We start from the raw sequence: 26,020 nt of genomic DNA, 5'->3' as shown, positions 1-26,020 counted from the left end.
GGTTTACTATGAAATTTCTAAATTTTATGAGGAACATGAGAGAAAAAACACCCCATAATTTGTAATTCAGGTTCTCCTGAGTACAATGGTACCCCATATGTGTGCTTAAACCACTGTATGGGCACACAGCAGGGCTCAGAAGGGAAGGAGCGCCAATTAGCTTTTCCAATGCAGATTTTGCTGAAGAAGTTTCAGAGCGCCAGGTGCGTTTGCAGTGCCCCTTTAGTGCCAGCGGAGTGAACCCCTCCCATAAGTTACCCCATTTTGGAAAGTTCACCCCTCAAATAATTCATCTTGGGGTGTGGTGAGCATCTTGACCCCACAGGTATTAGAGGAAAGTATTCAAAATTGGCTGGTAAAAGTGAAAAACTAGAATTTTTCCAATAATGTTTTTTTTTTATTAGAAATTTCTCAATTTCCTGAGGAACAGGAGAGAAATTTCACCCCAAAATCGGTTACGCAGGTTCTCCTGAGTAGAACGGTACCGCCATATGTGGGCATACACCACTGTATGGGCACACAGCAGGCCTCAAAAGGGAAGGAGCGCCAATTTGCTGGAGCAAAACCGCAGCTAGTAATAGGTATTAGAATAGCACAGTTACTAAAATACAATAAAAAAATGAGATTACAGGTAATGTGGGGTGGTTACGGGCTGCCTGCGGTGGTTATAGACAATCTGGGGTGGTTACAGACAATCTGGGGTGGTTACGGGCGATGTGCAGTGGTTACGGGCAATCTGGGGTGGTTATGGGCAATTTGGGGTGATTACGGACAATCTGGAGGGGGTCACTGGCAATTTGGGGAGGTTACGGGCAACGTGCGGTGGCTACGTGTAATCTGCCATGATTACGGGCAACATGCGGTGGTTACGGGTAATCTGGGGGGGCTACAGACAATCTGGGGTGGTTATGGACAATCTGGGGGTGCTATAGACAATCTGGGGTGGTTACGGACAATCTAGGGTGGTTATAGATAAACTGAAGTGCTTATAGGTAATTTGGGGTGGTTACGGGCAACCTGCGGTGGTTACGGGCAATCTAGCATAATTGTGGGCAACCTGGGGCGGTGACGGGAAACCTGCGGTGGTTACGGGTAATCTGGGGGGGGGGGGGGGGGGGGGGTTAGGGGTAATCTGGGAGTAAACCTCAATTATTACTATAATAAAAAGTGTGTTTTATTTTATTTGTATGTTTTTCACTCTTTGTACACTTACACTTTTTTTTACTGTACTACTATGATCACTGTGACATCACAGTTATCATAGTTTAGTGACAGGGACCTAACTGGTCCCTGTCACTTTAAATTTTCAGACAGGCTCTTTGCTTCTGCAGCTCATGCGCACTGCAGAAGGAGCCTGGACGGCGAAGAGAGAAGATCTGGTGAGCAGATCTTCTCCAGGGGAGGGGGGAAGGGGTGAGGGGCTGGGGGCACTTGGGGGACCACAGAGCACTTTTTATCCCCTGTCACCATTGATATATGGTGACAGGGGATAAAAAGTGACTCTAAAACGCCGGCCAGCAGCGAAAACAAGCGATCAGCGTTATATAGTATATACCGCTGATCGCTTGTACAGGGGCCACACAGGGTGGCCCCCGATCATTGCCCCATGCTCTCTGCCACCTCTGGTTGCAGAGAGCATGGGTTTTCTGCAGCAACAACTTCTCCATCAGAGTCTGTTTACGGGGGAGGGGAGGGTTAGGGAGTTAATCCGGGGGGGTGGCGGACAACTACTCTCATCTCCTTTCACTGTGGATTCACGGTGAGAGGACATGAATGACTGCAGCGCCGCCGTTATAACGTTTATAACGGCGATCGCCGGTACGGGGGGCAGCCGGGACTGACTTCACACACTGCCCCAACCCCTCAGCTACCTCCGGTAGCTGGGGGGATGGGGTGGGGGCCTTACCGGCGCCTCAGCTCTATTCTCTGCCATCGCTGTAAAAAGCTGATGGCAGCAGAATAGAGCCCATTAGTGACCGCCGTAAAAAGCCGCATCGGCGGTCACTAAGGGGTTAAACAACGACTCAAAAACAGGAAACAAGCAATACAAAATAAATCTTAAGCCATTTGGCCACTAACTAAATGACAACAGCATTCCTAGCTGTCTCTTGTAAGCCTAGTACTCCTACTCTACAAATATCTTGTCTCCTACCAGACTCAGCTGTACTGAGTCTGGTGACTACACCAGGTGCCAGGTATAAAACACTTATGCTGTGTTTACATGGAACGATTATTGTGCGAATTTGCACAATAACGTTTTCAAACAATAATTGTATGTGTAAACGCAGCGAACGATCAAGCGACGAGCGAGAAATCGTTCATTTTGATCTTCGAACATGTTCTCAAATGGTCGTTGGTCGTGCACAAAAAATTTGCAGATTGTTCTGTGTAAACAGTCATTCACCGATTTAACCTATGTGCGAGATAGGCTTAAGATTATTTAGTGTAAAAATATGACATAATAGAGGACATCTGAAGGTTGCAGTTCCATAGAATTAGAGGCCTTTAGGCCACATTCCTCCCTCATATACAGGTATTCTGTGTGATCAGTATGGTAACATTCACCTTAATAGCTGCATAGATCTCAATACACAGATATTTCAGAAATTCTATTGCCAATCAAGCAGTTCTTGTTTGTCCATGTTGGTCTTATGCAGTCTCAGCAGCTAGAAGACATGCCTGCAGGGCCTAAGTATCTTAGTCACAGTCATTTATCTTGGAGTAATTTTAGCCTTTAACCCCTTAAGGACCAGGCCTAAAATGGCCTTAAGGACCGGAGCAAATTTTATGAATATGACCTGTGTCACTTTATTCATTAATAACTTCGGGATGCTTTTACCTATCCGGCTGATTCTGAGATTGTTTTCTCGTGACATATTGTACTTCACATTTCTTGTAAATTGGAGTCGATACTTATAACGAATCTTTATGAAAAAACCAAAATAACGTGAAAAATTGTAAAAAAATGCATGTTTCCAACTTTAAACCTTTTCTGCTTATACAGAAAATGGTTATGCCACATAAATTATATATTAAATAGCATTAGCAACATGTCTACTTTATGTTGGCAGCATTTATTAAACTATATTTCATTTTTTTTAGACAATAGAAAGCGTAAAACATTAGCAGCAAATTTCCAAATTTTCAGTAAAATTTCAAAATCAGATATTTTTAGGGACCTGTTCAGGTTCAAAGTGTATTTGAGGGGCCTGTATGTTAGAAAGCCCCACAAAGCACCCCATTTCAGAAACTGCACCCCCCAAACTCTGCAAAAGCACATCCAGAAAGTTTTTTAACCCTTTAGGGGAGTCACAGAAATAAAAGCTAAGTGTGTAAGAAATTTGAAAATTTTAATTTTCTGTGCAGAGATTTTATTGTAATCCAATATTTTTCATAATTATAAACTTATTACCAGAGAAATGCACCCTAATATTTATTGCCCCGTTTCTGCAGTTTATAGAAATACCCCATATGTGACCCTATTGCGCTATTTGACGCAACCACAAGCCTCAGATATAAGGGAGCGCCTAGTGCATTTCAATGGCTCCGTTATATTTGGTCATTTCTGACTGTATCACTTCAGCTTGGCAGAGGCTCTGGGGTGCCAAAACCTAAAAAACACCACTAAAGGGACACCATTCAGAAAACTACACCCCTCAAGGAATGTAACAAGGGGTGCGGTGAGCATCTGGACCCCACAGGTGCTTCACAGATTTTCCCAACAATATGGCGTGAAAAAAGACAAAAGTATTTTTTACACTAAAACGTTGTTCTAGACTTCAATTTTTCATTTTCACAAAGGGATAAAAGGAAAAAAAAAACACAAAACATGTAGCGCAGTTTCTCCCGAGTACGGAAATACCCCAAATGTGGACATAAAGTGCCAAGCGGGCGCAGGACGAGCCTCCAAAGGGAAGGAGCGCCAATTGGCTTTTGGAAGCTGGATTTCACTGGAATGGATTTCAAGGGCCACGTCGCATTTACAGAGCCCTCGTGCTGCCAAAACACTGGAGACCCCCCACAAGTGACCCCATTCTGGAAACTACACCCCTCAAGGAATCTAACAAGGGGTGCAGTGAGCATATGGACCCCACTGGTGATGGGCACAAATGTGGAACAATGTGACGTGAAAGTGAAAAATTTCATTTTTTCACTTTCACGGCACAAATGTGGCCGTCATCAAGGGGTCCATATCCTCATTGCACCCCTTGTTAGATTCCTTGAGGGGTGTAGTTTCCAGAATGGGGTCACTTGTGGGGGGTTTCCACTGTCTTGGCAGCACAAGGGCTCTATAAATGCGACATGGCGTTCATCATCCATTCTAGCCAAATCCAACCTCCAAAATCCAAATGGCGCTCCTTCTCTTCGGAGGCTTGCCCTGCACCCACATGGCGCTTTATGTCCACATGTGGGGTATTTACGGACTCGGGGGAAATTGCTCTAAACATTTTGTGTGTTTTTTTTCTCTTTTAACCCCTTGTGAAAATGATAAATTCAAGGCTAGACCAACATTATAGTGTAAAAAATGTAATATTTCATTTTCACGCCACATTGTTCCATATTTGTGCCCGTCACCAGTGGGGTCCATATGCTCACTACACCCCTTGTTACATTCCCTGAGGGGTGTAGTTTCCATAATGGGGTCACTTGTGGGGGGGTTTCAACTGTCTTGGCAACACAGGGGCCTTTTAAATGCAACATGGCCCCTCGAAATTCATTCCAGCCAAATCCAGCCTCAAAAAACCAAATGGCGCTCCTTCCCTTTGGAGGCTTACCCTGCACCCGCATGGCGCTTTATGTCCACATGTGGGGTATTTCCGTACTCGGGAAATTGCTCTACAAATTTTGTGTTTTTTTATTTTTTAGCCCCTTGTGAAAATGAAAAAATCAAGACAAGATTAATGATTTAGAGTAAAAATTTAAAACAAATTACACCAAATGTTGGTCTAGCCTTGATTTTTTTCCATTTCCACAAGGGGTTAAAAAAGAAAATAAACGCAAAGCGTGTAGGGTAATTGCCCCTGAGTACGAAAATACCCCACATGTGGACATAATGTGCCATATGGGCACAGGGAAAGCCACCAAAGGGACAGAGCGCCATTTAGAGGCTGGAATGGAGGATGGAGGCCATGTCGCAATTACAAAGCTCCTGTGCTGCCACGACAGTAGAAACCCCCCACAAGTGACCCCATTCTGGAAACTACACCCCATAAGGAATCTAACAAGGGGTGCAGTGAGCATATGGACCCCACTGGTAACAGGCACATATGTAGAACATGTGCCGTGAAAATAAAAAATACAATTTTTTTCATTTTCACGTCCCAAATGTGGCCGTCACCAGGGGGCCATATCCCCGCTGCCCCCCTTGTTAGATTCCTTATGGGGTGTAGTTTCCAGAATGGGGTCACTTGTTGGGGGTTTCTACTGTCCTGGCCGCACAGAGGCTTTGTAATTGCATCATGGCATCCTCTAATGGGAATGGCGGCCATACCTATTTAGCTGGGGAAAAAGGGACAATTCTAATTTATTTGGGGTTATTAGGCCAATTATTAGTTTATAAGGTTGAAAATGACAGGTGTCCATCAAATTCAACCTGTGTTGATCCAGAGGAAGGCAAAAAACCCTCGTAAGGCAGACGACAGTAGCCTCATCACAGGGAAAAAATTCCTTCCCGACTCCATAATGGCGATCAGAATAATCCCTGGATCAACGTGACCCCTGAAATAGGAATAAGGGACAGAATTTAGATAATGTAGAACCCTTCCAGATCCCCCTGTTACGCCACACTCTGCACTTCTTCTGGGGTCTCCTGTTTTCCAGTGTGGGGGACGTCACCTGGAAAATGTTGTCCTGGTGCGATACGGGGTCCTTCATATCCAGAAGCGCTGGGTCCGCTCCATGGCTGCTAAATATTAGGGCGCTATTACTACTTCTGATATGTTCGGATCGTGCCGCAAGCTACAGGGCAGCGAGGGACCGGAAGAGGGGGTGCTGGTATAAAAGTTATCCCCGTACAGGTGGTAACCTTTATCCAGCAGTGGGAAGATCAGTTCCCGAACGATCTCCCCACTAACTCCGAGGATGGGGGGGGGGGCATCTGGGGGCTGGATTTGGGTGTCCCTTCCTTCATACACTCTAAGTGCACGTGCACACTGCGGAATGGCGAAGGATAACCCTTTGTGCATTCCGCAGCTGGCACCCACCGGCAGACTGATGCGGGCGCGCGTCTCCGTCCGTGTCATAGACTCCATTCTATGCACGGGCGGATTCCGCTCTCCGTCAAATGTGTTCATTCTTTGGACGGACGATGGAATCCGCCCAAGCATAACATGGAGTCTATGACACGGGTGGAGACGCGCGCCTGCATCAGTCCGCCGGCGGGTGCCAGCTGCGAAATGCACAAAGGGTTATCCTTTGCCATTCCGCAGTGTGCACGTACCCTAAATCTGTAAGTGTACCCTGAGGTACTCTCACAGAGTTTATAGAATTTCACGCCATACCGTGATCTCTTATTGGGACGGTACTGGCGGAAAAGACGTGTCTGGGGGGCAGTGTACGCTACGCTACCCCCAGATACGTCATTGGATGATGAGGATGAGGATGAATGGAGGAACAAAGGACCCCCCATTCATCCTCACTGGCTGTTTCGGTGTCGGAGGCAATAATAGCGTATGCGTCCGACACCGAAAACACCCTGGGGGTCATCTTTATACGGGGATTGGTAAATGGGGTATGTAGTGGTGTAGTGTAAAACTTTATTCCGTGTAGTGTAATGGTGTTTTTTACATGTTTTTTTAACATTAAGTATAAAAAAAAAAACTACGCCAAGAAAGGAGTTGCTGATAAATGCCGCACTTATGTGCGGCACTTATAAGCAGACCGTGGCTGTAGGATATAGGAAAAAAACACTCTACGCCAAAAAGGAGGAGTTGCTGATCAGCGGCGCACTTACGTGCGATGCTGATCAGCACTCAGCGGCGATAGGGTGCGGATAGGGTGTGTACACGCAGCGATCGGGGAAACCGCGGGCGTAAATGTACGCCCGTTTGCATTAAGGCACGGGTTTTGGGGGCGTACACTTACGCCCGCGGTCGTTAAGGGGTTAAAGGAAAACTGACAGCAGGGATATCCATATCACAGTGCTGCTAGTTTAAGTGCATATAGTTACATAGTTAGAAGGTTGAAAAAAGACACATGTCCATCAAGTTCAACCAAGGAGGGAATGGAGGGAAGGGGGACAGATAATGATAGGTTCTATACATATGCATTTATATTATTTTGGTCTAAGAACTTGTCTAGCCCTGTTTTGAAGCCCTCTACTGTTGTTGCTGTGACCAGATCCTGTGGTAGACTGTTCCACAGATTCACAGTTCTCATGGTAAAGAAGGCTTGTCGCCTCCGGAGACTGAACCTTTTTTCCTCCAGGTGGAGGCAGTGCCCCCTTGTCCTTTGAGGGGGTTTTACCTGGAACATCTTTTCCCCATATTTCTTGTAGGGGCCATTTATATATTTAAATAAGTTAATCATATCTCCCCTTAAACGTCTTTTCTCCAGACTAAACAAATGTAATTCTTTTAATCTCTACTCATAACTAAGATGCTCCATTCCCCTTATTATTTTACTTGCCCCTCTTTGTACCCTCTCCAGCTCTAGAACATCCTTTCTATGAATCGGCGCCCAGAACTGAACAGCATACTCCAGATGAGGCCGCACCAATGCTTTATGAGGCTATGTTCACACAACGTCAAAAATAGAGAAAAGGCGGCCGCTTTTGCTACTTAAAAAACATCCATTATTGCTGCAATTTAACTCACTGCAATGCAATGCATTGAAGTCAATAAAAAAAAACGGACGTCCAGTGCACACAATGTATTGAATAACGGACATCTTTTTCACACAATGTATTGAATGATGGACTTCTTTTGAGGTGGGCATCTTTCAATACACTGTGAAAAAGATGTCCATTATTCCATAGACTTCAATGCACTTTATTAAAGTCACTTAAAATGATGCAATAACACGTTTTTTTTTACAACAAAAAGCAGACGTCTTTTTCTTTTTTTGGAGGTTGTGTGAACATAGCCTTAGAATGGCTTTCATTAGGTAGGTAATCCCCCCCCTCTCCCAAATAGGTTCATACCCCCAGTAGCTAGGCCTTCCCTTCATTAGGTAGGTAATCTGTCCTCATTAGGTAGGTGGCCTCAGTAGGTAGCTGTCCCGAGTAGGCTGGCAATTCCCTCATTAGGTAAGTATTCTCTCCATAAGGTACCTGTCCCAGGTAGGTAGGTAATCCTCCAATTAAGTACATGCTCCCAGTAGGTAGTTACCCCTCCAAATAACGCAAATGCTCCCCCTCCCCAGGATGACCCTAGTAGGTCCCCACCAAATAAAAATCTCCCCTTCCCTCTGCTCCAGAGCTAAGGCCCTTTTTTATTCCTCTGCTCTGTGTCTGGTCACCTACGGTAGAACTGCACAGGTCTTCTCTTGTAGGTAGCATGCAATAAAATGATGTCATCACGCACTGCCCGCAGCAGGCCTGCTGTACAGTACTGAAGACGGGAGACCCTGTCCCTGTACGTACAATACGTAGCACACTATGAAATGTGAGTACAGGAGCAGGCATTCCTGACTCCCTTTTCCTCTACAGTTTTGAGTGGTGATGCGTTCATTGCATGCATAATTACTCAATGTTACATTATTTTTCATGGCTGCGGACTGTGGCTTGGACCCTGGCATATCCTTCCTTCCTCTGAATCTTGGTCTGACTTCTAAAAACCCTCTGCTTACTGATTCTGCTAACACTTATAAAAACATATCTGCTTTCTTTCAAAAGCAGTGCTACTCTTGTCCCCAGTTTGTGTTTGGTATTGCAGCTTAGTTTCATTGAAGAGAAAGCTCTAATACTACAGAAAAAAATAGAACAGGTGTTGCACTATTTTTGGAAGAAAGCAGATATGTTTTTTTTTTTATCATGGTTAACCCCTTGTATGTCCCAAGGGTGAGTACCCCAGGGGTCTCTTAAGGTTCTTCATGTCAGCAGCCTGTGTCTCACCAGACCTAAATATGTGTGTATATATAAATTAAAATACTAAAAATAATAAATAAAATAATATAAAAAAATAAAATATATAGCTAATAAGAAAATATAAAATATATATTTTTTCTTAAAGCGAATGTACCACTAGTACATAGCTTTTTGTGTTTTTTACATGAACAGACCTCCCTTCCCTCTATTAGAATCAAGTGGGAAATGTTTTTGCTTGTTGTGTTGAAATTTGTATTTTTTTTTTGGAGTACATGGATGACATGGATTGACTCTTTATCGCAATTGTTTCTTCAATTTCCTGAAGGGTTTTATGTTCATGTTTATGTAATTAAGTATGTTACTGATTGATGGGTACCGTTCGTTTCCATAGTCTTAAGTAAGTTTTTTTTGGTACACTTGTAATTATGTTATTGTAGTAATTATTTTTATTGTTGTTATTATTATTATTTATTTATTTATCAATGCAGCCATGTAAGCTGCTTCTGATATATTAATTGAAAGCTTAGTAGTCATTTCCTTTTTTCAAAATAACAAAGAACTTTGGGGAGAAATACATTGTCCAAAGGATGCAGATTTTAACTGAAATCAAACAAAAAAATCGGCATTTTTTTGCCAGCTTATGCCCTGCTCGTCTGATAGGCAGGCAGGGAGTTGGAGGCACGGCAAGGCAGGGAGCAGGTGTGGTCTTCTTCCGCACCTGATTTATCAAAATTTACGCATAAATAATGGATTAGATCTGCATTAGTTCAGAGCTGGTATAGAATTCCTTGACTGTTATACAGGAGCCTCAGATTCACTATAGTGTGACGAGTTGGGGAAAAAGGGGTCTCCTGGCGGTGCAATCTGAATTCTTCTTGGTGGAAGCCAATTCTACTTTACACCAGTTTGATAAATCTCCCCCAAAGTGCTTATATGCTGGTCTTGATAAATGTGTTCCTTTGTACCCATTATCTTGGTATGGTCTTGTAACATCAAACATCTGAAGTCTGTAGAAACTGTGCTCCGTGGTAATTTACTCTTCTTTTTTTTTGCACACAAAGCAGACTCATAAAAAAAAGGGAAGGAACCAAGTAGCTATGGTAGGCCCCAGCCCCCAACACAGTTAACACACTGTCACTGTAGGGCGGCAGGGCCCCCCGACAGTGACAGCGCTGCCCATCTAGCAATGCTGTCCCCTGACTGGGCCCTCACTTACCCAGTCAGGTGACAGCAAAGCTCCCTTGAATGATGGCGCCCCCCCGGCCCCCGCCACACTGCTCCCGTCCTCTTTGTGACCGCAAGCAGTTTTTCGCTTGCGGTCACAAGAGGTACCCTGGCCCTTGGCTTCTGCTCGTCTCCATGTCCCGGACAGCGCACGCATCATCGCTGAGTCAGTGTGCGCCGACGGCGGAGACTTCCAGAAGTACCAGTCCTGGCGCGTACTGACTTAGTGATGATGCGTGCGCCTGCCGGGACATGGAGACGAGCAGGAGCCAGTGAAGAAGAGAACCGACGGAGGAGCATGTTGTAAGGTGAGTTTTTTAAAATTTATTTTTATCTTCTTTGCACAGAGGGGGGAACCACCTATAAGGGGGATAATACTGAGGGGGGGGGAGAGACCATCTATAAGGGGGGTTACACAGGAGGGGAGACCATCTATAAGGGGGATAATGGGGGGGGAGAGACCATCTATAAGGAGGGTTACACGGGGGAACCATCTATATGGGGAATAACACAGTGGGGGAACCATCTATAAGGGGGATAACACCGGGGGGAGACCATCTATAGGGGGAAATCGCAGGGGGGAGACCCTCTAAAAGGGGGATAACACGGGGGGGAGAGACCATCTATAAGGGGGGTTACACAGGGAGGAGACCATCTATATGGGGAATAACATGGGGGGAGACCATCTATATGGGGAATAAAACGGGGGGGGGGGGAGACCATCTATAAGGGGGATAACGCAGGGGGGGAGAGAGACCATCTATAATGGGGGTTACACAGGTGGGAGACCATCTATATGGGGAATAACACAGCGGGGAGAGGCCATCTATAAGGGGGGTTACACAGGGGGAGACCATCTATAAGGGGAATAACACAGTGGGGAAATCATCTATAAGGGGGATAACACGGGGGGGAACAATCTATAAGGGGGCTTACAGGGGGAGACCATCTATAAGGGGGATAACACGGGGGAGGGAGACCATTTATAAGGGGGATAACACAGGGGGGGAACCATCTATAAAGGGGATAACACAGGGGGGTAGACCATCTATAAGTGGGATAACACAGGGGGGACCATCTATAAGGGGGATAACACAGTGGGGGAACCATCTATAAGGGAAATAACACAGGGGGGAGACCATCTATAAGGGGGATAACACGGGGGGGGGGAACCATCTATAAGGGAGATAACACGGGGGGGGGACCATCTATAAGGGTGATAACACGGGGGGGGGGGGGAGACCATCCATAAGGCGGATAACACAGGAGTGGGGACCATCTATAAGGGAGATAACACAGGGGGAAAACCCTCTATATGGGGGATAATACAGGGGGACAACACAGGGGGCATCTATAGGGGGGCCATCTATAAGGAGGATAATACAGGGGGGCATTTATAAGGGGGATAATACAGGGGGAATCTATAAGGGGCATAATACAGGGGTACCATCTATAGGGGCATAATACAGGGGAGCATCTATAAGGAGGCTATACGGGGGGGTGAGCATATATTATAAGGGGATTACACAGACTCAGCCTACCCACTAAACGAGGGTGTATGGGAACCAATACAGATGTGCAGTTAGTATAGAGATGAGGATGGTGCCAGTATGATGAGCCTAATATGTGTGTCTGTCAGATTCTGTGGATTCGTGGCTCGGAGAAGTTCTCATAATGGCCCAGGGCAGAAGAAGAACAAGATGAAAAGGGAAGAACTTCGATCAGAGAAGACGTCCCCTGTGAGTCACTTGATGTATCTGCACTGTAATGTACAGTATATGGTGTATAGAACCTGTGTACAGCTGGGGCGACCTCTATATGACTGTATGAGGTGATTGTGATCTGTGTACAGAGGATTTTCTTCAGTAGCAGCGGTGGTGTTAGTCAGTATGTGTTGTTATTTGTTACTTTTATCTGGTACTGTGTTTTATTGATCTTAGTATACTGGATTTGGTCGGTAACAATATGGTGGTGATGGTAGTAGTTGTGGTGTGGCGGTAATATTTCCCCCTTGTATACTGGTATTATTGGCAATATTGGTCAGTATACAGGATCTGATCGGTAATGTCGACTCGGTCGAGGTCCAAGTTGACAGTTTGCAGCCCTCAGGATATGCTGGGAGTTGTAGTACAGTGTAGATAGATGTATTGCTGGACCTTCAAGGCTGATGGTTGTCACCCACAGATTGCAGCCACCAGGAGACTCTGCACACAGTGATTTATTAAAGGGTTGTCCTCTGGCAGACTATAACTCCCAGCATACCCTGAGAGCTGTATAAATGGAGGGTGTCCTGAGAGTTTTAGTTTGACTGAAAAAGTTATTCAGAAAGGATTTGTCACAGATACAGATGAATCCAGTAAAGGACGGGGTCAGCATGTCGTGTCTCACTGGTTCTATATTGGTGGGCCCCAAGGATCATTTCCTCTGGTGGGCCCCAGGTACCCCAGTCCGACACTGTGTGTGTGTGGGGGGGGGGGGGCTGCGGGAACATTATAAAGAAGCTGTACTTACCAAAGGACCAAATCTGTAATTTATGAAACAATATTTACAATTGAATACCAATGCAAGTTTTTGTATCGAAGATATGTCACATAACCAACAAAAATGTGGCCCAGAGCTCGACTCCTCACTGAACCTGTCAATTTTATTGTCTCTGAAATTCAGAAGAAAAACTTGCCATACCTGTTCTGTCAATGAACTAAAGAATGTAGTTCAGTTTGTTTAGTGACAATAACACTATGAAAAATGACAAGATAAACCCTTTCATGACCATGGGTCATTGATGCCTTAATGCCCAGGTCCAATTTTGAACTTTAGCCATGGGATTAAAATGATCCCATAAGCTGAAGCCCTGTATTCTGCTTGCTTCCCTCTTCCCCCTGGCACTGTCACAAACTTCTCGGAGCTGGCGGCATATTCAAATCACTTACTGTAATGACAGAACCCAGTTCTGTTATTGCAATAGAAGCATCATAGGAGCTTAAAGATCAGGGGAGCTTGTGACAGGGGCCGGGGAGAGAGGGGAGCGGACAGAGATGTTTCTCAGGTTATAACATAACCTGAAAAACACTGACGTGATCTCTGCCCACCATCCCTTCTCCCCCCTCCACTCTCTCCCCTGTCATCTTCTGTAGCTAGGACATCAGAGGCCTGGGGAGGCCTTGTGATCACTTTGCAGAGCTTTCATGGTAAAAAGAAGGAGATTTCTCCCTCTGTAGCCCTATAGATGCTGCAGTTGTGCTGAACACTTGTAGGGTTAACTGTCAGCATTGAAATGAATGTTCAATAGCTGCCCAATGTTGCAGTGACATTAATAATATCGGGCAGCTATTGATAATTGCCCAACATTTTTCCTCCTCATCCCAATAGTGTATTCTACTTTTAGTCCAATGAAAGTATTAGTGTAATGTAGTGTTCCTAGCCCGACGAAGCGCCTCTGTAGGCGTGAAACATTTTGTTGTTCCTGCTGAACACACCTGCTTCACCATCTCCCCTCTCCCCGCCTAGCCTACTCTGATGTATCGGAAATAAACCACTTGCATCTTCAGTCCGGTGAGTGCGAGACTCTGTTTCTTGATCCTTGTTCATTTATCCTGCCTTTTTTGTCTCTGCACCGCCGCTCCACGGTTTGGATACAGTCTGTGTGCTATATACTCCAGTCCCGGGTTTCCCACATTGGGTGTACCTTGTAGTTAGTGCCGGCCGGAACTCTCACCATACGTATTAGTGTAATCTAATATGATGTTGTTGTGGATGGAATTTACACACTGATTACAGAAGATGGAGTGATGTATCAGACCTGTTGTGCCTATTGTGACCTATTATTGAATGATAACCAATGGTGGAAGTTGGACCTTAGTGGCCATTCTCCATGAAAACAACATCAATGTACAGTGGGAGATCGCTGGTCGAACCAAGGGGTAAACAACATCAATAACCCAGAAGGAGATGATAACTGGCCTAACTACACTACATTCGGTCTACCTGAGGGAGCCTCCAGTGATGATTAGAAGGTGAGGTGGCAGATTTCATTGCATTTCATTTTATGACTTTTGTAATATTATCTTACTTAAAATTAATAATAATAATAATAATAATAATAATAATAAATATTATATAAATATAAATTTATAATAATATACATTTTTTTTCTTATCCTTCGCTTTCTGATAGCAGTGCCTGAGTGTTCTGGGACATGCAAGGAAACAAGTGTCCACCAGTCCAATCCGATTGGAGAACTGCTTTTACTCTCATTGTTGGCCATGCTGGACCTTACTTTCTATGTCTGGGAGTTGGGCTGAGAGTAGTTCTCCCCCACCTTTCCAGATCTGCCCACAGGGTTGGCTTCACTCTAACCCTCTTGATGTCAGCAATCTGTATATAAATGTTCCTATTATGCATGTCGCGTGCAGCAGGAACATACATATATGTTCCTACAGTGAAGGGGCTTTCAATGTGTGTAGGACTGTGAGCAGGCGTAAATCATGATAATAAGGCGCGGAAGCGGGCCACGTCTCCAACCGCCTTGCCAAGCGTCCCCAAGCCCCCCCGGCCTGCCCATCGGATGAATCTGCACCTTCTCCCTGGCATACACCTCGGGTGGGGCTTTCGTAAATGTCACACAAAGTGTTTTCAATTAATGGAAAGGCAAGAGAAAATACCATTTGATCTTCAGTTAAAACTGGGGGTGGGGGGTTGTTTGTACTTTTTCCCTCTCAACCAAATCACTGCAGAGACACCATCACATGTTTCTCAATGTCAGTGAATCTAGGAACATTAACTACGAGAAACACATGATTGGGTATCTGCAGTATTTTTGCATATTTGTTTTCACAGGGGACAATGTACCTAGAGTCACTGACATTGAAAAACGTGTGATGGTGTCTCCACAGTGTTTTGGTTGCTCTCCCTGAGGTCAACCATCATTCCTTTAAATGCACTTACTAGGCTGTGCTCCCACTATCCAGAATCCTGCCCCACACTGATGAGGGGCAAGTACCCCAAAACAACTGTCTCTGGATGGATACCTTGCCCGGGTACAGGGCCGTCTTTCCCATTGGGCAGGGTAGGCGGCTGCCCGGGGGCCTATGACTCATGGGGGCCCCAGTGGCAGTCGCCTACCCTGCAGAAAGACCTCCCCACCATTGAGTGGGCCGCGACCCGCGGCCAACCCTCTGCAGTAGTTGAGACTGAGAGAATAGCGCGGCCGGCCGCCGCGCTATTCCCTCAGTCTTTTCCGGGCCTCAGCGATCCCCCAGGAGCCACAGACGTGCCGCGCGCAGGCACGTCTGCAGGCACCTACATCAGGTCCCCAGCGGTGACGTCACTTCCCTGACGCGCCGCTCAGGACCTGAGAGCAGAGAGAGGAGACGCCGTGCTGCAGCAGCAGGGAGAGGCTGCTGCAGACTAAAGATCCGGCCCGAGGAGAGGTGAGTTTTATTTTATTTTTTTTAAACCCCTTCACATGTGGCCACACGGGGGGGGGGGGGGGGGTTTGAGATGCACAGTGGGGCTATTTTAGATGGGAGGATGCAGGGGGGGGCTTTTCTTTGTGGGTGGATGCACAGGGGGGGGGGCTATTCTATAAGGGGAGATATACAGGGGGCTATTCTACATAGGGGGGTGCATGGTGCCGCTATTCTATAGGGGCGTATTCTATATGGGGGGATGCACGGGGGGGCTATTTTATAAGGGGGATGCAAAGGGGGGCTATTTTAGATGGGAGAATGCAGGGGGTCAATATTCTTTGTGGGAGGATGCACAGGGGGGCTATTCTATAAGGGGGGGATGCACAGGGGGAGCTATTCTATATAGGGGGATGCACAGGGGGGGATATTCTATAAGGGGAGATATACAGGGGGGCATTCTATATGGAGGGATACACAGGGGGGGCTATTCTATATGGGGGATTGCACAGTGGAGATTATTCTATATGGGGGTGCAAGGGGGCTATTCTATATGGGGGATGCAGGGGGGTATTCTATATGGGGGGATGCACAGGGGGGCTATTCTATATGGGGGATGCAGGGGGGGCTATTCTATATGGGGGATGCAGGGGGGTATTCTATATGGGGGGGTGCACATAGGGCTATTCTATATGGGGGGGGGTGCACAGGGGGGCTATTCTATATGGGGGATTGCACAGTGGAGATTATTCTATATGGGGGTGCAAGGGGGCTATTCTATATGGGGGATGCAGGGGGGTATTCTATATGGGGGGATGCACAGGGGGGCTATTCTATATGGGGGATGCAGGGGGGGCTATTCTATATGGGGGATGCAGGGGGGTATTCTATATGGGGGGATGCACAGGGGGGCTATTCTATATGGGGGTGCAAGGGGGCTATTCTATATGGGGGATGCAGGGGGGTATTCTATATGGGGGGATGCAGGGGGGTATTCTATATGGGGGGATGCACAGGGGGGCTATTCTATATGGGGGATGCAGGGGGGCTATTCTATATGTGGGGATGCAGGGGGGCTATTCTATATGGGGGTATGCAGGGGGTATTCTATTTCTTTTTCCCCACATGGGGCTGCACAGCACAAGGTTAGGGGGGAGGGGGGATGCGGGGACTTGATCTTGGGTGGGGGGGCCCAGTCCACAGCTGTGCCCAGGGGCCCATAGTTTTGTTAAGATGGCCCTGCCCGGGTATTTCCCAGGTCATGTCAACTTTGTGTGTGGCTTGTTAGAAGGTGTTTTCCTTGACTAGAGCTTCCCCCCCCCGACTTGTTTTTTCCATCCCAGTAATAGGTCTGGCTAGTTCACTGACGTTGAGAAACATGTGATGGTGTCTCTGCAGGATTTCTGAAAAAAAAAAAAAAAAAAACATTATTTAATGACATAATTGTATGTTTTAATAGGCAAGGTAAACCACTTTTTAAATAATATTTTCATGGTCACATGAGGTACAATTCCTAAAAGTGAAAGTCATTTATTAAACAATATAACCAACTATTATGATACTAAATTCAACTTTTATATAGCAAAAATGTCACATAACCAATAAAACATGAAGTCCAAAATTCAACCCTTTATGGAGTTGTCATTGAAGTTTTCTACCTGTTTCCCTGCTCTTGAGAAGATAAAAGCCTGTTCTGTCAGTCAACTAAAGAATGTGGTTTGGCAACAATAATACTATAAAAACTGATCAGAGACTAAATGATTCTCAGTTCTACATTAGAACTGCCTCTGAGCTGGTAAGAATATTTTTCTCTCTTTGCATAATCCACAATAGTTGTTTTTCAATGGCAATATCCCTTGATTATAGTGTTACATAAATTACTGTTTTCTTTATCAGTGAAAGATGTGGGTACACACGCTGGTGGTCCTGTCCCTGGCACTTTCTGGAGTATACTCCTCCAAATGTCGTGAGTATTTTTAAATGGAAGGGAAAAAACTTTCATCCAATTATTCATAAACCCTAGTTTTACAAAATTGTTTACAATTTTAGAATTTTAAATGAGGATCATTTTTCTATTTTTGTCTACAATAAGTTGGTTCTTACCATTGGAATCTGCTCCATTGGTTAAAGTTCTTATTATTTAGGCTACAACATTATTCTGGTGGTGGTAAATTGTTTATTATATAAAACGCCTAGCGTGTGTAATTTAGCAGTGTGTATAGATAATGAAAGGTTTTACTATACAAGTCAGAGTACACCAATATTAGATCTATAGAGAATCTGGATAGACGGCAATCTGCAGTTTTTTATTATTTTTTTTGCTTGGCACGGCATTGATTTAGGCTGTTATATCAGTACAGAGCAAGGTCTGTTTATTGTATCCTGTAAGGATTTTTAGGAGTGTAGGTATCCGCTTCCTATTCTAGTAGGTAAGAACAAGATCAGGTAAAAAAACTGTGAGGGTATAATGAAAAAATATGTTGACTGTGTATTCAGAGTTGTCAAAATAATCTGTTCTAACTTTCATACCTTCTTAGAAGATGCTTCTATCTCTGAGAAGAAGCAAAACATTCTGAACCTGTTGGCATGTTGGGATGAGAACTCTGAAAGTGACAGTCGGTCTAATTCTGGGTATCCTACTGGAGCGCTAGAAAATGAGTACAGGAGCTGCAAGGATATCAAGAATTATGATAAATCTGCAAAGGGTAAGGATATATGTAAATGTATACTATAGAGTGCCTTCATTTTTAACCCTTAGACGACCCAGGGCGTATAGTTACGCCATGGAAGTCTGTCCCCAGACGACCTAGGGCGTAACTGTACGCCCTGGGTGTTTCTCCCGCTATGAAGCGTGCTCCGGAGCGGAGCGCGCTTCATAGCAGGTGGGGGCCGGCTGCAATCAGCAGCCGGGACCTCACCGGTAATGACACGCTGCAGCGATCGCGCTGCCGCGTGTCATTAACTCCTTAAACGCTGCGATCGCGGCGCGACCACGGCGTTTAAGTGTAAGTGACAGGGGGAGTCCCCTGTCACTTACCGATCGGGACCCCCGCAGTGTGACTGCGGGGGTCCCGATCGGTAAAACGGACTGCCGGAGGTCTCTCACCTGCCTCCGTGCGGTCTGATCGGCGATCTGCTACACTAAGCCTGCACAGGCAGGCTCAATGAGCAGATCGCCGATAACACTGATCAATGCTATGCCTATGGCATAGCATTCATCAGTGTACAAATCAAACTAGTGAATGTAAAAGTCCCCCAAAGGGACTTCAAATGTGTAAAAAAGAAACAGTTAAAAACACTAACACAACCCCAAAACCCCTCCCCCAATAAAAGTTGAAATCACCCCCCTTTCCCATTATATAAATAAAACATATAAAAATAAATAAATAGATAAACATATAATATACCGTAGCGTGCGTAATTGTCCGATCTATTAAAATATAACAAGCGTCATTGCGAGCGGTAAACGGCGTGCACGAAAAGAGGGAAAAAAGTGCGCGGATTACCGATTTTATGTTACATTATATATATAAAAAAATTAATAAAAAGTGATCAAAACGTCCGATCTTCACAAATATGGTATTAATAAAAACTAGAGATCATGGCGGAAAAAATGACACCCCATACAGCCCCGTAGGTGAAAAAATAAAACCGTTATAAGCGTCACAATAGTCCCATTTTATTTATAATTAATTGCCAAAAAAAAGGATTTCATTTAAAAAAAATATATAACTTTAGAGAATTTGCGTAAACCTGCATATGGTTGTGTTCGGGCTGACCTATAGAGTAATGGTATCATGTCGCTTTTACCATATAGTGCATTACGTAGACACAGGAACCCCCCAAACGTTACCATATTGCATTCTTATTTACGATTTTACCTATTTATATCTTCATAAATAATAATTTTGGGGTTCCATCATACATGTTATGGTAGAATGAAAAACGCTATTACAAAGTACAACTATTCCTGTAACAAACAAGCCATTACATGGCTTGTAGATAGAAAACTGAGAGTGCTGGAGCTCTTAGAAGGGGAGGAGGGAAAAACGGAAACACTAAGATCAAAATTTGCGCGGTCCACTGGGTCATTTTGGGCCTGGTCCTCAAAGGGTTAAGCTTATGTTAGGACACCATTTAGGTACTATTAGAGCATATAGGGGGACATTTGTTAAGTTCCGATGGAGGTGTAGATTTCTGCCATGGTTTATGCCTGTTTGCAGGCTATGCCACCTCCCAGCCTTGCTGCACTCCCCTGGCCCGCCCATCAGGTAAGCAGGGCTTATGTCTGATAAACGCCATGGAAAAGGTAAAAATCTGTGCCTTTTCCATGGTGTATGCCAGGGGCACACATTGATAAATGTACCCCATAGTGTTAAGTTAATGGGTAAATTGTTTTTATTGCTGTCTTTTAACAATCAAAATGCTAATTGACCGCAAAAATGAGAAAATGTATTAGGAAATGTTCACATTACGTGAACATCCAGCCGTTCCGTGACTGGCTGGGTGATCTTTCCGGCCGCGGAGCTCTGATGCGGGCGCATCAACGTGCGCCCGCATCAGAGCTTGCCATAGCCCACAGTGAAGCAAGCGGCCGGAGCCGCTCGCTTCACTGTGTGAACTGACAGGTCTTTCTGTGGCACACAGAAAACTGACCTGTCAGTTTTTTCCGGCGTCACATGGGATCCCAACCGTAGCGCATACGATGTGTGTACGCTCCGGCCGGGATTCCATTGAAAACAGGCTATGTTCCACCCCGCAAAACTAAGGCCGTAGTTCTGCGGCGAGAACTACGGCCGTAGTTTTATGTAGTGTGAACATAGCCTTAATAAATAAAACATGAATTTTATCCCCACAGTGTACTCTGAAGCAGAAATCAGGTCACAGCTTCGCCAGAGGGTCATGGATCCAATTTCAAAGTGCTTTAATAGGGTATGTGCACACTGAGGAAAACACCTGGCAGACTTGTGGTGGATTCCGCCGCTCGTCCCCCAGGCTCCCGCTTCACTCTCTGCCTGTGCCATAGACTCCATTCTATGGTCAGGCAGATTCCACTTTCAGCTCGAAGAATGAACGTGTTCATTCTTAACGGGACAGCAATGTTGGAATTTGAAATAGGATCTGTGACTCTACAACTACAATGTGACTAGAGGTTATGTGCAGAGCAGTGAGACTCTGTGCTGACTTTCTATTAACTGTTGTGCCCCATATTGTACTCTAATTTTGGTCCAAAGATTAAGTATCATCTAATATGGTGTTGTAGATGGAATATACACCCTGATTACACAAGAAGGAGTGATGTATCAGACCTACTGTGACATGACAACCAATGGTGGAGGTTGGACCTTGGTGGCCAGTATCCATGAAAACAATATGAATGGTAAATGTACAGTGGGAGATCGCTGGTCCAGCCAGGAGGGAAGCAACCCCAACAATCCCAAAGGAGATGCTAACTGGGCTAACTACGCTACATTCGGTCTACCTGTTGGAGCCACCAGTGATGATTATAAGGTGCAGTGGCAGAATTTTTCATAAGCACTTCAATTGTATTGTGATATTTTTTTATTCACTTTATGAATACCTAAAATACTTTTGTCTTGGATTGAAGACGTGAAGACACTTAACAATTTTTATTGTTTGTAAATGTAATTTAATCAACAAATCTAATTTAATCTAATCCAATGTAATTTTATCTACATGTTACTTGTTCTGTCTTTGTAGAATCCTGGCTATTTTGATATTACTGCTAAAGATCTGAGCTTGTGGCATGTTCCCAATAATACACCATTGCCAGAGTGGAGAAACGCTTCTCTTCTGAGATATCGCACGACCAATGGCTTCTTTAAGGACGAGGGCGATAACCTCTTCTATTTGTACAAAGTAAGTATCTAATCAGAGGAAGAGTGTTAAGTACAATTCTCTATTGCAAAATACAATTGTACTTGTAGTAACATCAGGTATAATGCCTTTTTTTTTTAGATACAGTAATCAAGACTTTTTGGGAGTTTTTTTTTTTTTTAAATTAAAACCATGAACATGACAGATGAAAAAGAAAAGAGCAGATGTAACCATAAGACCATAGCCATAGACTGATAGTGGTGTAATTATGCGGTATAAGTAATTTTACGGTATAAGGCCATGTTCACATAACGTATTTTTTCGTATTTCTATGGCCGTTGTTGCCAATTCCTACAACAGCCGTAGTTAATACGAAAAAATACGTTGATTTGCTGCCTATGGGGCCCCGGCCGGAGCGTATACATATAGTATACGCTCCGGCCGGGACCCCTAGCGGCACCGCAAACATCTGACAACTGACAACTGTCAGTGCACACTATGAAGCGAGCGGCTCCGGCCGCTCACTTCATAGAGTGCAGTGGTGAGTTCAGATGCAGGCGCGCACGGATGCACCCGCATCAGAACACTGCGGGCTAAAAGATCATCCGTCTGGTACTGCAGTATCGGCTGGGATGATCTTTTCATAGACCGGCTGCTCCGTGACCCGGCCTGGTCACGGAACGGCCGGTCTTTTACGCCATGTGAACATGGCCTAAGACCGGGTTCACACACAGTATATTTCAGTCAGTATTGTGGTCCTCATATTGCAACCAAAACCAGGAGTGAATTGAAAACACAGAAAGGCCATGTTCACACAATGGTGAAAATGAGTGGATGGCCGTCATTTACAGGCAAATATTTGCTCTTATTTTAAAACAACGGCTGTTGTACTGAAATAATAGCAGTTATTTACCATTATATGGCGGCCATCCACTCAATTTCAACATTGTGTGAACATAGCCTTTCTGTGTTTTCAATCCACTCCTGGTTGAGGTTGCAAAATACTGCCCAAATACTGACAGAAATATACTGTGTGTGAACCCAGCCTAAGGAGGTAACGAGGGGGAGGAACTAGTGTTGAGTATGTGGCAGCAGAAGAGTCTTTTAATAAATGATGTTGGTAGTCTATGAAGTGATAGGTGAAGTAGTTATCAGAGTTCTGGGGACTATACATTTGTAGGTTGAGAAATTATAGTTGAGAAAGTTCTAACTGAAGAGCGGAGTTCATTTTTGGTTGCGTAGTAGTGGGTGGAAGGGTCTTTAAATAGTCCTGATATGGTGACCGACAAGAGATAAATATATTGAGTGGGATTTGTCAAGACCAACGTATCTGTACACGGCTCCTAACTTAACCCCTGTCCCCATGTCCCATGCTGAATGTATTGAGAGGCACATGCCTCTCAATAAATCCAGAAAGAAGTCTTAGAAATCAACCAGCTGATTCGCAGAAAAATGTGCCAAATTTCACTTACACATTCGAAAGGTAGATGTCTGTAAAACCCAATACGGAATACAGGCTGGTTTATTATATTGCATGTGGCAGGTGTTATTTCATTTTATTTAGACAAACAAAGAGACTGTTACACTGAGTCCACCAGAATTGAATGTTGCACGTGGTCTGTTAAGGGTCTCAGAAGTGTTCTCATGGCTAGAGTGGATGGGGATAAATCAGGGAGGAGAAGAATTCTGGATGTGGTAAATTGAATTTCATCATACTACCTTGCTTTTTGAGGATAGCTAAGTTGTTGGCAATGTTGTCTGAATTATCCAAATGTTACGTCTATGACTGTGTTTCTCTTGGTCTTTGACATATAACGGTGTAGTTTGCCACTCCTGAGTGTTCTCAACCTTTTCCACTCTGTGACCCAGATGCGATATTTTGGTTTTAGTGTCCACCAGTTCATTCAAAACTGGGTGACATAGCTTGGGTGATAATTTGAGATGTTGGAGTAATGTGCGTGAGTGCCTGAACGAGGGAAATGTTCCAGATTTTCGCTGTCACAGTAGGAGTTGTAAATATTTTTTTTCTCACGTATGTCTTGTCAATGTAAGCTTATGAGCATAGGACTCTATGCTACGATACTAGGACACTTTGTCTTTAGTAGTTTTCCCCATCACAGTCCTTCATTTGGTAAAAGGGTGATATTTTGATAAGTTCCTGTGTTTAGTAACCAGAGTTTTCAAGGAGATTCAGTAGACGCAAGTTTTAAGGGTGCCAGTTGAGGAATAGGTTGCAGAGTTATAAGCATCTTTCTGATTTCCAAGAGTTCTAGGGCTACCCAGTGGCAAAAAAGGTGTATAGCCTTGTGGCTATGAAACGATTGTTGGTTGAGTCCTTTTAACTATAGAATTAACTGGTTGTTGGCCACTAGTACGCCTGGGGGGTATTATAGAAGTACACTGAGAGACATTATGAATAAAATTTAGGTGTTCATATAGTTGTTTAAGCAGAGCAGTGTAAGCCGGGTGGTCCCTTATAAGTCCAACTTCAATGCCCCTTGTGCAGCTGGGGACTAGAGATAGGGTAGTTGGATAAAATACAAAAATCACCAGAGAATGTTGGTAATCTGTGTGAGCTTTCCCTGACTTTAAGTGACACACACAGTAACATTTTGATTCTCTCTAGAAATACCCAGTGGTGTATAATACTGGAAATTGCCTTGCACATAATGGACCCGCTATTCCTATTGTGTATGACCTTGGAAGTACTGAGAAGACAAAATCATATTACTCACCAAATGGCGCACGTAAGATCCAGTATAGCTGCACACTAAAATTATGCACAGTTAAGAAGTCCTCAATACTAATACTTGTTTCTTTATATCTATGCAGAAGAGTTCACTCCTGGCTTTGTCCAGTTCCGGGTTTTTAACACAGAAAAAGCTGCCCAGGCTCTATGCCCAGGGATGAAAGTAATAGGATGCAATACAGAACATGTAAGTGTCAGAGTCATGTACAACTGGTTATATTCTATTGGTACACTTCAAGGTATCGCCTGTTATTATGTCCTATGATGTTTCAAGGGGTATTCTGGCAAAAAAAGTTATTTAACTTTATTTAAAATGTACGTTGTACAAAATTTTTTTTTTTTTTTACATTTATACATTAAGTGGCCCTTCTGTAGCCACCAATGGCTGTGTTGGAAACGGCAGGGCTACAGAAGCCCTAGATATAGCACATGATAGATGATCCACCTCTAATGTTTAGTCTAGTCTAAACATTAGAGTTGGGAAAGCTGTCTGTGTCACAAGCACTGCAGCCAAGCAGCAAGGCAGAGCAATCAGTGATTGACAAGTATTCCTGCTCATGCCGCGGCTGCAGCGCTGGGGACACAGGCTGCTTCTCCAATTATAATTGGGCAGCCCTACAGTTTCCAACACAGCCACTGGTGACAGCAGAGGGACCATGTCACCTCTTACTGCTGTTAATCAAGGTATAAATATAGAAGAAAGAAATTACATTTACTTTTATATATACTGTATTCACTGGAATGCTCCTTTAAAGTGGTATTCCAAAGAAAAAAAATATTTACATTATTTATATATTTTATAAGTTTTTTAATGCCCTATTTGTGAAGGGAATACTGTATGTCAGATATGAGCGGAGCTGCTGAAAATGTCATACAGATGATTATTAGAGATGAGTGCAACTTGAGCATGCTTGGGTGTGGTATGCCCAGGACTAATAGCAGATCTATATATTTGTAGCACTGCATTGGAGGAGGTGGTTTCTTCCCAGAAGCAAACCCCAGACAGTGTGGAGACTTTGCAGGCTATGACTGGGATGGCTATGGAACACGTGCTGGATGGAGTGCCAGCAAAGACATAACTGAAGCCGCCGTCCTCCTCTTCTATCGTTAATCTGGAATAATCACTACTTTTATTGCTTCAGGCCTGAAAAAATATGAAAAAAAATAAAATATTGAATTCTCAGTATGATTTGTAAGAGTATTCTTTTAAATAAAGGGTTAAACAGGAAAATGTATATGTAAACTGGAAGATTATTAGTGAACGTCAAATGGAGTAGTTACAGGGGTATTTCCGTTTTACATGTCATTCCCTCTGATCCATAGAACAGAGTCAAAATGTCCTTCGGAATGAACAGGTTTTTTTAAGCCTGGATATCACAGGAGGCTTGGCTGGATCCCCCAATCCCCTGAGTGATTCACCATCTCTGACCGGCCAGAAGCAGCTGCTGCACTGATTTCTCTAATTGTGCAGAAGTCTGCAGTCAAATTAGGGCTGTGTTCACACATGTTGGAGTGTCATTGCAGTAATGCAGCATATTCACAAAAATGATGCAGTAACACAAGTAAATGATGCTAAACGGCAGAGAGGATCAGAGCCCTATTGTGGGGCTCAACTTCAAGATAAAAGATGCTTGATCATAATATGTGCGGGGAAATGAAAAGAAAAAAAAATCAAAAAGTTCTTTACTGTATTCCAATATCAGCGTTACAGGTAGAGAATACAGCGTGCTGTGTTGTGTTACAGGTAGAGAATACAGCGTGCTGTGTAGTGTTACAGGT

The 26,020-nt window shown here is 44.3% G+C and overlaps 1 protein-coding gene across 1 annotated transcript; it reads left to right on the top strand.

Annotated features, from left to right (window-relative positions):
* The first annotated feature begins 1,355 nt into the window (after positions 1 to 1,355).
* LOC138798583 (intelectin-1-like) lies at positions 1,356 to 25,379 on the top strand. The gene is made up of 8 exons (XM_069979100.1): positions 1,356 to 1,379; positions 17,551 to 17,620; positions 18,192 to 18,359; positions 20,918 to 21,165; positions 21,376 to 21,534; positions 24,119 to 24,239; positions 24,325 to 24,428; positions 25,200 to 25,379. Exons 2-8 carry the CDS (start codon positions 17,557 to 17,559, stop codon positions 25,350 to 25,352), a joined length of 1,017 nt encoding a protein of 338 aa, XP_069835201.1. The 5' UTR covers positions 1,356 to 1,379; positions 17,551 to 17,556; the 3' UTR covers positions 25,353 to 25,379.
* The last annotated feature ends 641 nt before the right edge of the window (positions 25,380 to 26,020 follow it).

The sequence above is a fragment of the Dendropsophus ebraccatus genome, chromosome 8 (assembly GCF_027789765.1).
Source record: "Dendropsophus ebraccatus isolate aDenEbr1 chromosome 8, aDenEbr1.pat, whole genome shotgun sequence".
Lineage (NCBI taxonomy): Eukaryota > Metazoa > Chordata > Amphibia > Anura > Hylidae > Dendropsophus > Dendropsophus ebraccatus.
This window is presented reverse-complemented; position numbering and strand designations above follow the sequence as displayed.

Excerpts from the sequence above, each read along its gene's own strand:
- LOC138798583 (XM_069979100.1), top strand. The coding sequence starts at position 17,557 with ATGTGGGTACACACGCTGGTGGTCCTGTCCCTGGCACTTTCTGGAGTA. Across the intron at positions 21,535-24,118 it reads ACCTCTTCTATTTGTACAAA|AAATACCCAGTGGTGTATAA; the intron begins GTAAGTATCTAA and ends GATTCTCTCTAG. Across the intron at positions 24,240-24,324 it reads TTACTCACCAAATGGCGCAC|AAGAGTTCACTCCTGGCTTT; the intron begins GTAAGATCCAGT and ends ATATCTATGCAG.